At 38.0% G+C, this 13,322-nt stretch overlaps 1 protein-coding gene across 6 annotated transcripts in view; it reads left to right on the top strand.

Annotated features, from left to right (window-relative positions):
- PDLIM5 (PDZ and LIM domain 5) overlaps window positions 1-13,322 on the top strand; it is a 165,625-nt gene that overhangs the window by 105,563 nt on the left and 46,740 nt on the right. For 3 of the 6 annotated variants that reach the window (XM_058191979.1, XM_058191980.1, XM_058191981.1), the window contains one exon: window positions 671-1,615. The exons of the other annotated variants lie outside the window; for them this stretch is intronic. In XM_058191979.1, coding sequence (XP_058047962.1) covers window positions 671-764 — 94 coding nt within the window. In that variant the 3' untranslated portion in view covers window positions 765-1,615. Of the gene's footprint in view, window positions 1-670; window positions 1,616-13,322 lie in introns of those variants that run through there. 6 annotated transcript variants of the gene reach the window in all.

The following is a 13,322-nucleotide window of genomic DNA, read 5'->3' on the forward strand; positions in this document are numbered from 1 at the left end:
ATTAATTTTACCCAATTTACCTCAACTTAAGCTCAGTGGCTAAGACTCTGAGCTTGTCAGTCGAAAGGTCGGCAGTTCAGCAATTCAAATCCCTAGTACCGCGTAACGGGGTGAGCTCCTGTTACTTGTCCCAGCTTCTGCCAACCTAGCAGTTCAAAAGCATGTAAAACATGCAAGTAGAAAAATAGAGACCACCTTTGGTGGGAAGATAACAACGTTCCGTGGCGCCTTTGGCATTTAGTCATGCCAGCCACATGACCACAGAGACTTCTTCGGGCAGCTCTGGCTCTTCAGCTTTGAAACGGAGATGAGCACCGGCCCCGAAAGTTGGGAATGACTAGCCCATATGTGTGAGGGGAACCTTTACCTTCACCTTCACCTTGCATAGTTTTTTAATAATGGAAAGAATAGCAGCTTCTATTCTGACCTTTGAAAGTCAGCAGACATTGGCTGCTTGTCTAAAGTGTCAATTCACAAGAAGAAGCAATAGAAATTGGTTTGCTCATAAATGTCGACAGGCTTGTATACCAAAGTGCAAGGACAATTAGTGTAAACTCAGATGACTAATTCTGATTCTGAATTCTGCATGCTTTTGGTTTGTTGTGTAGAGTGGATCGAGATGCAGACTTCCTTCCTCTTATCTGTCTTCTTCTGTCACTTTTCTCTGCAGGGAAAAGATCCCCCTCCACATCATAGGCCCTAGATACACAAAATTACGTGATTGGCACCATGGCGTTTCAGCACGTGTCCTTAACGTCCAATGATTCGCCAAGTCCTAAAATTGGAATGAGTCCTTTTCTTCCTCTTCCAAATGCTTTGCAAAGAAAAAAATGACAAACCAGCCAACCCAGCTTTGAGAAAGTCTAGCCTTTTATCTATCATTTTTTTTCCTTTAAAAAAAAAATCCCCAATCCGTGTATTAACAGTGGGAGGAACTTGTTCTGCTTCTACAAAGACAGCATCTCTAAAACAAAAAAAAACCAAAAAAAAACCATGCCGATAACAGGTGGCATTGAAAATTCATAATGACTTGAAAAAGTAGGGTGCCTTTTCTGGCAGGGAACCTGGCTCTTATCTGAAAAAGGTGCTATGTGCTAAGATATGGAGAAAGTTGTGTTGGAAAACATGCAAAATAAACTATTTACGTATCATTGTGTACTTCTGATACGGCTCTGGTTCGATTCAGTAAAATCAGTGTTTTGTTTCTTGGGTTGGATATATTTAATGGCAGAATGTAAACGTTTTCAAAGAGGTAAAATGGAAGAAGAGGGTTGTTGGTTTTTTTATGTTAGTTAATGGATCTTAGCAATAGTTGCGTTATACAGCTCACGTTCTACTTGAGAAAAACGTTGTTCTGAAAGCATCTGAAGTCTTCTGGACACAGATCCAAGTAAAAATTATATTGTAGAAGAAGCCATGTAAAACAGCAAAAGAAAATAGTATTACTTAAATGAATATAGGTTTTATTTATTATGAAGTGGATTTTTTGGAGCTTCTTATCAATTTTTGACCATGCACATTAATTTGTAATATAATGTATTATAGCAGATGCATACTCATCTAATTTATGCTATGTGGGGCTCGAAACTACTGAATAAATATCGCATTTAATTTACTTTCTATTTTTTCTTTATATTCTTTCAAGGTTTGCACATGTAGGTACCATACATAAGTTTAGTTTAAAACATTACTGGAAAAAGGAGGGGCTGCTGGACAGTGAACTTAAAGAAATGATGCATTTCCTCAGTTCATTTTTATTTTTTAACATTTAAAGAGAGCTCCCATCGTACTTACAGGAACTACAAGGACAAATTATTTGTTTACATTCTTGTGTGTAACAAACTCGGATATAAGCTTTGGGGGAAAATGCCCCAAACATGAACATATTCTACATAGAATTTTCTTCTGATGTTTATTTTGTCTTTTATGATAGCAGTTGTCACTTTCTATTTGTTGACACTCTAGGGAAAGTCAAACAGAGAACGGAGATCTAAGGTAACTTAATTCTTTGACATTAATAGCACACGTGCACAAAAATAACCAAATACAGTGGCAGACACTAAGTGGTGCTCATCACATGGCTGAATTCAGAACACCAATGCCTGAAATCTTCTTCTTAAAGTTGGTATTTTACCAGTTCTTTACAAGAGAGTAAATTGGTTAACCGATGCTTCATTCTTTAACTCATGGAATTGCTAAGCTTACAAGTGTAATAAAATCCTCACTTCCCTTTACAGTGCATGTGCACCAGATTAGTCTTCAGTGAGTTCACAAAATAGTGCAATGTGACACCTTGGTCTGTATTCTAAGTATCCCACCATCTAGTGAAACTGGTGTGTAAAAGTCTATTGTGGCATCTATTTAACAATTGTGGTGATTTTTGCTACAACGCATTCCAGATGTCAGATTTTTTACTTATGCTAAGAGTGTATTTATATAGTTATATGTTTATTTATAGGCTGCATATAATTAAACCTGTATCTGTACCCAACCTTAGCTTAACATCTCTGCTAACTGGATTTCTTTGAGGGCCGGATCAGCATTGTAGTTCTCTGTGGGGGGAGGGGCGGCAGGGAATAGTGGGGGAGACAGGACAGGCGCCTCCTACAGCACTTTACCAGCCAGAATAGGGCACGGAGGGAGCGTATGGTCCCCATGCCTCATTTTCACCCTTCATGGCCTTCTGCAGCACTCTGTCGGCCAAAAGTGGGCCTCCCAGGGGCCCCACACAGCCCGTTTTTGGCCAGCACAGTGGTGCTGGAGGCCATGGAGACCGAAAATGCGGTGTGCAGGAGCCCCGTGCAGCCCGTTTTTGGCAGAAGAACTATCACAGGCTGGATTTAAGTACCCCGCAAGCTGGATGTGACCCGTAGGCCTTGAGTTTGATACCCCTGATTTAGTGGAATTGAAGATGGAATTCATGGCAGATCTGGAAATTATTTTAAATCAAATTTCCCAAATCTATGTCATGGCAGACCATTTTTTCTTTCCAGTATTTTTTTTTTTTACAGGCCCAAGATGTAAACATACGTGTATACCAGTGGTTGGGTTGCTACCGAGTCGCCCCGGTAGCTCCGCCCACCTGCCCAAACGCTTCTGCGCATGCACAGACGTGTTGTGCGCACGTGTGAAACGATAGCAAACTAAATTGAAACCCATTACTGATGTATACCAAATGATGAATAAACTTTTGTGCATGAGTAATTTTAAAGACTTAGATTGCACAGTACTTTGTGAAGGCTTCTCTCTTTTTCCACTTTCCCTTTCAGTAACTGCTGCATTCTGGGGAAAAGTGAAGGAGAGAAATTAATTGTATATTTTCTAAGGACTAGGCCTTTTTTTTTATCCCAAGGACTGCACACTGTATCAGACTGCACACACTGCATGGAAATGTTTTTCAATGGGTACTTACCGTAGTTACTCTGCTATCATTATTTTGAGGCTTTAAGCTGTTATTTATGCTGGTTTTTTTCAATGTTTAATCTTGCACTTGAGCCATGTTAACAGAAGGAAACAAATAGGCTTTACGAATTAATTTTCAGAGTAATCTATGATTCTTTTTTCCCCTGCCCTCTCTTTTAAATCAGGCTAATTCAGCATCGCCCCCACCAACATTTTAGAGTTGCAAACCACCTTAAGGATTACACGTGGCATGGTTTCTACTCTGAATAATGTAATACAATGTTATATCCAGGATTATTTTTAGTTCTAACTCAGTACTGTCTGACCAACAGTGCCAGATTGGATTATTGCAAATTAGTGGGAATGGCTCAACATCTGTCTTCACCGATATGGTGCTTTCCAGATGTTTTGAAGCTACAGTTCTCAGAGTTCCAAGATAGTATGATTGAATTCTGGGAACTGAAATTGGTAAAAATGCCTTCCATTCAGTATTTGGAATGAATAGAATTTGTACAAAAAATGTATGCAACAGCAGAAGTAGAGACTGTATTCTTCTTTGTTTGCCATATGCTACACCACCATTATTGTAGTAGAACGTTTGATCTCTGGTAATAATTAGCAGAATATTTACCTGGAAAAAAATATGTCAGATAATTTCAGTTATGCTTCTGGTGGTTGTCTTTCATTTTTGTAGCTTTGGAGGGTCAGGAAAATATTATGCAAATCAGTCCTTGCTAATTTTTTCTTTGCTCAGAAAAAAAGCATTGTTTTTGCAAAAAATGGGAAGATACTGTTTAATAAAAATATTTTTTCTATAATTATTACTATGTTTGTCACCTATTTTGCAGTATTTACATTCTTGTTTCTTTCTCTAGTACTGTTTTAGGTCAATCTGCCTTTTGTCATTATATGTCTATTCTTCATAGCACGAACTGTTTTTACCTCTATATCATTGCAGTTCTTCCTCCTTGCAATCAAACCTTCTGGCTTGATGTAATCTAGTTACCAACTTGCCATCAATATTTCTTAAGCAAAAATAGTGATATTCATCAAAAGACCTGCCAGTCGTGTTTCTCATTGATACATAAATAGTACCAACATTGAACAAACAAAGGCATTTAAATACCTAGAGAAAAGTTTTCAGTCCTTCTCAGCTAGGAGAAATAACCCAAACCTGCCACTAATTGAGCTAGGCCTAAATCTAGGATTGTATTTTTGGAGCCAGTGGAGGTGGTAGCCAACTGTGTGTCCTCTACCGTAAATATTTTCTAAAGCTAAACTGATTAATCTTTTGCTGGATGGTTCCCATGCTGGATTCTTTAAAGATCTAAGATATATTTTAATGGTACAGTGAAAAGCTTTCAAATCTACCCTCCATAGGTCTTAGAAGGGTCCTAATTCATTTTTGGTAATTTGAATCAACATTTGCTTTTATGGGAATTTGTATTAGCTTTGCCACCTTAGATTTTGGACTATATTGAACTTCACAGAAGTTAAAAGACACGTAATATTTCCCCTGGTATAGCCGACAAAGTGAAGAGAGCCCGTGGCTTAGAGGTTAATACATGTACCTAATATGTAAGTAGCCCGGGTTTGAATCCCAGAAGGGTATGGCTAGCTGATGAGAGCTAAATAGCTTGAAATAGATCTATATTAGTCTCTCTTTATTTCTTTGTTGATAAAACATAAACAGCACAAAAATAATTTGTTGTGAAAGCAGCTGCCTGCGAAGGCTCCTGGATTAGGGCTGAAAGGCAAAAGCGGAAGCAGTATGCTCCGTCCCATAATTGGGTAGACCAGGTTGCCCTGATAAAAAAGACTTAACTTCACAGAAGGTCTTGTAGCCTTTTCAAGTGATCTTCTCAGTGATTTTTATTGAGAGAAAAAGTTTTGATTAATGTATTATTTATAGGCTGTTACATCCAGTGACTTTACCCTTCCACTCCCCCCCCTCCCCCCAAAAATATATGATTAAAACAGGAGGCATTGATTCAGCCCTGGCCATGTATCTTCTACTGTTTCTCAGTCTGGGAAAAAGTATTGATTTTGATCCTATACAACATAGCTTCTGAGTTCAATACCTACTGTAATTTCATTAGGGTCTGAAGGATCCATCACTGAATTAAACATATTCTTGATATCACTGCATTGCCATTTGAAAGGCTGGAGAGCCATTCGGTTGTTTCCATTTTTTTAAAATATGAATTTTGATTAGGCCTATATATTTATTCATTTTCCTGCCACAATGAAATCTGGATGCTTTTTCTTTTGCTGTAGGACAGGGGTCTCCAATCTTGGCAACTTTAAGACTTGTGGACTTCAACTCCCAGAATTCCTCACCCCGCAAAGCTTTAAGTCCACAAGTCTTAAAGTTGCCAAGATTGGAGACCCCTGCTATAAGACAGTAGCATTATAAAGAGCCATCATATATTGTTCAGCGTCAGTCCCTTCTCGGAGTTCCTCTGCCTCCACCCATATACTATTTTCAGTTTTAACGCAATCACTTTTAATTAAATCACTATTTTTGTTTTTAATCTCCAATGCCCTAAGTCTTTCTGTAACCTAATTCCCCTAGAGCTTTATGTCCCAAACAATTGCTATGTCCCAGGTACCTTTTGGTACAGTGGTTAGAATGCAGTATTGCAGGCTGATTCTGCCCACTGTCAGGAGTTCAAGCCTGACTGGCTGAAGGTTGACTCAGCCTTCCATCCTTCCGAGGTTGGTAAAATGAGGACCCAAATTTTGGGGGGAAATATGCTGACTCTGTAAACTGCTTAGAGAGTGGGGTAAAACACTATGAAGTGGTATATAAGTCTTAAGTGCTATTGCTATGGCTTCTACCATTGTTTTCTTTCTTTTTTTCTGATAATCTTTGACTGCTTTACCCCTGTTTACCAGGTTCAGTTATTATAAAGCTATTTTGCCAGGAATCAGATGCAGATGGGTATAATTTTCCCTACTGATGGCTGCTGCAATAATCTATGGGACACACACACACACACACAGTTTGCATATTCTTGCTTTGTAGTGAAGAACGCACATTAAATTTGTTTTTCTTTAAAGCCAAGATTTTTTTAAAATAATCTGTAATGTGATTGTGATTGCCCTACTATTGTTGTTTTTATTCTGTCAAAAGTTGTATTTTCTGCAGTAGCTAGACTTGAAAGCACAAGCACTCTGTATTATTATTACATATAAATCGTATCTAGAGATCTAATAAATGGATTAGAAGCTCAGCACTCCCATTCTGAAGCTACTCAGATCTGTGAAATACCTGAAGAATTTCAACAATCAGCACCACCACCACCACCACAACAACCACCTCAAAGGTTGGCTCTTTTTTTGTGATTCCATCAGTTCACAGGTCACACTCATAACTTAAATTTTGTTATGAAAACTCATTTGCACCATGTAGTAATATAACCATTAATAATATCTTAAGAAATCACAGGTATTCTTGATTATGTAATTATCACATTTGGAAGTCAGAGCATTATGTTTGTCATCACTTTACTACCAATTACTATTAAATTCCAGGCTGTGGGAAAAGCTATAATTGATTCTTTTTTGCATAGAGGGCATGTTCACACACAATAACTCTTCATATCATCATCTTTTAACAACCCCATAACCCCTTGTGGGGTGGAGTGTGGGCAGCTGAATGAAGCTAACAGAGTGTTTTAATGGCCGGATGCCCTTCCTGTCAACAATGCAGAGTTTTGTTCAGCAGCTATATTCTCAGTGTGCCCAGAGAGAGAAATATCTACCTCCACATAGGATTGAACTCACAGCCTCCTGATTGTGAGACGAGAGCTATACCTCTAGGCCACTGCACCATTCCACACAATAACTCTTCATATGTTTTGTGCTTATTGCATGGAAAGTTACTAAGTGGTAAAGAAGACTAAGTGAAATATATTGTGATCTCAGTTGTTAAGAAAAAAAGAGATTGTTTTTGTTATTCCTCATTGTGAGGTTAAACTGGAGACACAAAGTAGTACTAATGTGTCAAAGTGACATGACATGTGCTTTTTTTCAGATTCTGTTAGGCAAAGTTGAAACAATGTCTGTTCTAGAACTGATTAGGTTTGCATGCTGCATTTTTATTGAAACTTCCAGTATTTTGAGAATGTCTTCAGAACATTAAAATATAAAATAAAGCTGGGCATCATGAGGATTGTGTTATTTTAGCAAATTAATTATTGAATTGCTCACACTGCTCTGAATTGTATGTATCTATTCAGCTTTGACTGTTTTAAAAAATTAGTAGGCACTCTATAAAATGCAGCAAACTTTATAGTTAGCATAGATACCAATCAAATGTTTCACCTTCAACTCAAACAATTTTGCCATATAGCCAAAGAAATGTGTAGGTGTAGATTTTGAAAAATTTGTTTTGAACATTTGACTTATTCTCTGATTTGGGATGGAATGGAAACAAATTTCCATGAAACAGGGCAGAAGCAAATTCAACTAGTTCTGTGACCATAGAACCAGCTCTTACTACCATTTCTTCTACCACACTATCAGGACCTAACCTCTCTGCTCCATCTTTCAGGAGGTAAATACTTCATGGTTTCTTCAATATATATTATAATATGTCTTTTATTCACCTTATTTTTCTATTACATGATGTATTGCCTATATTTGAACAATAGTTTTATTGGTAGAATTCCATAAACAGTGGTACTTTGGTAGGCATAACTTAATTTTCATTTGTTCCAGTAAAGGTAATCTAAATATGGAGTCTCCATAAGTAGCAGTGCCTTCCAGATCTTGACTTATTTCAAAAATTTAGTAGAGTCAGCTTTAGTAGTACTTGGACCACGTGGGAATTCAAAGGATTTCGGCTAAACTAGGAAATTAAAAAATTACCTTGGAAGAAGGCAAATTCCTTCTGGTATTGCCTAAAAATCCTTGAATGGGTGCCATCAGTATGATTTGTGTTGATTCAAATGTTTACCTTTTTAATATTGAGTAAATCTGGAGAGAGGTACACGGTGGCTTAGTGGGTAAGACGCTGAGCTTGTCGATCGAAAGGTCGGCATTTCAGCGGTTCGAATCCCTAGTGCCATGTAACGGGGTGAGCTCCCGTTACTTTTCCCAGCTTCTGCCAACCTAGCAGTTCAAAAGCATGTAAAACATGCAAGTAGAAAAATAGGGACCACATTTGGTGGGAAGGTAACAGCGTTCCTTGCGCCTTTGGCGTTGAGTCATGCCGGCCACATGACCACGGAGACATCTTCTGACAGCGCTGGCGCTTCGGCTTTGAAACGGAGATGAGCACTGCTCCCTAGAGTCGGGAATAACTAGCACATATGTGTGAGGGGAACTTTTACCTTTACTTTTAAATCTGGAGATAATCCACTGAAAGGAATAAAGAGCTGTAAAGGTAAATGCACAATGTAGTCTATCCCAGCATTTTACCTTCAGTGTTGACCAAATATTTGAGGAAGCTTAGGATAAATGTAGCTAGTTTTGTAAAGGAGCATTTTTAAAAAAATAATTGTTGAAGTAACACCTTGATATGATATCGAATTATATACAAAATACATTCTATATCTATCCATCTATCTATCTATCTATCTATCTATCTATCTATCTATCTATCTATCTATCTATCTATCTATCTATCTATCTATCTATCATGTTATACCAACATACAATACAAATATTAATATTTAAGGTCAAGCCAATTTTAATTGTATTGTAAGTCCATAGCTAATGTTAGAAAACTTTATATTCTAAATTTGTACTGTACATTTTTTTCTTCAGAGAACTTTTTATCAACAATCCTCTGGAAGCCTTGCCCAAGTGTGCACCTCATCCACCTGTGACCATCCATATTCTGAGTATTAACAGTCAAGTAGCTACTGTGTCTAAAACAACATCAGTTATTGCTAGGTAGTTTCAAATCTATCAGATCGGATACTGTTTGTAAAATCACAGAGTGCATATTGTGGAAGGGATTTATAGATTATCCAGTCCAGTCCCGTTTGAGTGCAGGAATTTTTTACATAATTCTTAACCATGGCTATCCTGCACCATTTTTAAAATCCACGAGAACTGCTATTAAGATAGTAAAATGTTTGTCACCTTGGATAACTAAGGGAAAAGACAGATAAAATTATTTTCTTCTAAATAGTATCTTGTTTGACTGCTCTTTGTTCCCCTCTTTCTTGTGACACATTTGTTGTCACAAGACAGCTTGCACACTTCCCTTATAGAGAGGGGGTGCTCTGCATCTGTTTTTGTGCCTGCAGGAGAATTTTGTGTGATAAAATGTAAAAAGGAGCATTAAAAGTCTGCTAGGGGTTTAGTCATGTTTTTTTTAATATTCATCCTACTGAAGGTGTTTTATTCCACCAGATGGCAGCAGTTTATTGAGTAAAAAATGCAAACCTGTAGGTAGAATATTACACAGTGCTTGAGATCATATGTTTGTGGTCTTTTGTAGATAAAATAAAGATGTCAACACCTTCATACAGATATAATCTTCTTTGATAGATTCATTAACTGCTTTTAAAAACTATAAGTTACTATTTCATCAGTATCAATTCTGTATAAAGAAAAAAGTTGCATATCATATATATTTAATTTTCAATGAAAAAAAATTACCCTTTAGTTCTTCTTTACTAATATCTGGATGACCTTTCTGTGGCATGTCAGCTGACCTTGATATGGTGGTCCTACCTGCCAAATTTTGTGAAAGGATTGTAACATCCAGTTTTAGGGAAAGTGGCCCTAGACGCATCTCAGATATGGGAAAGACAACCATGATTATATTCTCTTTTATTTCCTAGAAAGTGGATTATTTTCAGAGAAAGAACATTTGATAATATGAAACATGAGATTCATGTATACCATTTTTAGAATCTCTAATAAAAGGACCATTGCTGAGAGAATTTTGGGAATCTTTAAAATCCAGAAAGTGCTTAGGTTCGTAAAGACTGTTCTAGATCATAGGTCCTTCAGTGTTTCTTTTAGTTCAGGGGTCTCCAACCTTGACAACTTTAAGACTTGTGGACTTCAACTGGGAGTTGAAGTCCACAAGTCTTAAAGTTGTCAAGGTTGGAGACCCCTTTTTTAGTTCTTTTTTTTTAAAAAAAATTCTCCAATGCTTTAATTATTTGCTATTACTTATTAAGCAACTAATATAGTGTCTGTTTAAACCTAACTCTTAATTGATTAAGGTCAAGAAGACTAAAAACTCAGTCTTCTGAATTGATTGCCCCAGTTCCAAAGTTGGGGACAAATGAAGATGATCATAAAAAGAATCTACCCATGATGAGTACTGTGGGAACCCAGACCTTTGAACCACTAGTACTTTCTCTTGCTTCTGTGGCATCTGCTTCGTCAGCCCAGCCTGAGAAATCTACATTGGAGCCTCCATTTACTGGCAGGTATTCATATCCTGGCATTATTAAGACTTGCTTAAAAGACTTGGAGACTCCTTGTTTATCTTATAGTTGTGTGCAGGAGTTTTGATAAGGCAGAAGACTAGCTGCTATCTGCCTACCTTAGTCTTTTACTAAGGCAGAGATTAAAAAACAGTATTTACCTTTTGGAGTATCAGCATGCTCATGTACAAGTATCTCCAGTGAAGATAAAATATTAGTAACAAAAATACATATGAATGACTATTATTTCTGTAGCAGTAAGTCCTTCACCAAACAAACTCAATATAACAAATCTCTTTGAAACTTAATACTAAGCAGTAGCTTACCTACCTTACCTACAGTATATTGATTTTTTTCCTGGGAGGGCAGCATCATGAAATTATATTTACTCAAAGAACTTCTTAAGAAAAGAGTTGCTCAGCATAGCTTCATACATTTTTCTTCATTACTACTTTTTTTGTCTGTGAGAGATCAACTACATTTTTAAACACCTGAAGTGAACTATTGATCCAAATCATCTGAAATAAAATGTGCTATGTTAAACTCGGGGGGGAAGTGATCAGAGATTGTATGCTTTTTTAAAATATATATATACTTTGACAAAACCTTTGTGCTGACTTCAAGCTACAATTTAAGAATGTAAACATGTAGCTTAGATGTTGCTCTTCGTTTGGGAAGGATAAAAAAAACCCCTTCATTCAAGCTCCCACACCTTAGTAAAAATGGAAGAGCCTTACTTCTCCGCTATGAAAATTTCACAAAGCATCCAGATTAATCTGTTGGTGCCTGACATCTGGGAGTAGGTAGAATCAAAGTGAAAGTATAGATAGGATCAAACCCATATCTTCTTTTTTTCCTCACACTGTTCTTCTGTTCAAATTCTCCCTCCTTCTCCAGCTAACTTCCAGAAGACAGTTATTTTTCTAAATATTGGAACTAATAATGTTATAGGTGTAAAACTCTATTTTATTGAGGGCCGCATCAGGGTTGTGTTTGACCTCAGGGAGTCGGGGTGGGCATAGCCAAGGTGGGCGTGGTCAGCTTGACATCACTCATGATGGGGGTGCCTGTGATGGCCCGAGCATTCTGTCAGCAAAAACGGGTTCCCAATATCAGTTTTCAGCTGGGACGGCCTCTTCCAACCTTATGCCGGACCTTGGGAGGCCAGCGTGCTGGTGCTTTTCTGTTTCCAGAGCAGCCCTGTGGACCAGATCTAAACACCCGCAGGCCTTGAGTTTTTTTTTTTTTAATTTACATTTATATCCTGCCCTTCTCCGAAGACTCAGGGTGGCTTACAGTGTGTAAGGCAATAGTCTCATTCTATTTGTATATTTACAAAGTCAACTTATTGTCCCCCCAACAATCTGAGTCCTCATTTTACCTACCTTATAAAGGATGGAAGGCTGAGTCAACCTTGGACCTGGTGGGACTAGAACCTGCAGTAATTGCAGGCAGCTGTGTTTTAATAACAGGCTTCTTACAGCCTGAGCCATACCGTGGCCCTTTGACACTCCTATTATAGAGGATTTCTGAAATTAAGCTGGGGATTGTATAAACTTAGACAGACTCCTATATTCACGATGGAAGATTTCTTATACCAGTGATGGCAAACCTTTTCAGCACTAAGTGCCCAAACCGGAACTCAAGTGCATGTGAGTGCAAGTATGTGCGCCGCAGCACCGGAAACCTGAAGACTGGCTGGCTGGTGCACACATGCCTGTTTTTCGGCTGTTTCCAGGCTGTTTTTCGGACCATTTTCAGGCTGTTTTCAGGAAGTTTTTCAGGCTGTTTTGGAGCCATTTTAGGCCATTTTGGGCCATTTTCAAGCCATTTTTGACCCAAAAAACAGCCACAAAGCGGCCTGAAAAATGGCCTGTTTTTTGGCCGTTTTCCAGTAATCCAGTGCCCATGAAGACTAGCTTCATTGGCACTGGATTATGTGTGCGCTGAAAACCAGAACAGCAGCTGACAACGGTGCGCATGCCCACAGAGAGGGCTCTGTTTGCCACCTCTGGCAGGCGTGCCATAGGTTCGCCATTACGGTCTTATACTGTTGTACTGGCTTAGTGCAGTTCCAATCATACACCTACTGTATATAAATAATGGATGCTTCAACACCCTAATGAGGATGCTTTAAATAAATACATCTGTAACACCAGTCAGTTCCCCAGGCTGGTATTGGGGTCATGTATTTCAATCATAATCCGATGCACTTTTTTAATTAAAAAGAGATTACATTATTAAAATCAGTGCTTAATAATGCGCTTCAAAGCAATACTGTTCAGGCTGCAAAACCAAGTCCATTACACATTAACTGGACATAGGTCCCACTGAACAAAATTAGGAAAACTAAGTCTATAAAGCTATGTTTCTAATGCTAGCCATTTGGAAGACTTCAGGCAACCTAAATGCAATTTTCTCAAAATGTCAAGGGTAGAAAGATAACAGAATAAAAGACTCTGACTTATACACTTGCTAACATAGACAAATTTCAAGGTGATGTTTCTATTAAGGAACAGT

This window comes from Ahaetulla prasina, chromosome 8, assembly GCF_028640845.1.
Source record: "Ahaetulla prasina isolate Xishuangbanna chromosome 8, ASM2864084v1, whole genome shotgun sequence".
NCBI classification, from domain to species: domain Eukaryota; kingdom Metazoa; phylum Chordata; class Lepidosauria; order Squamata; family Colubridae; genus Ahaetulla; species Ahaetulla prasina.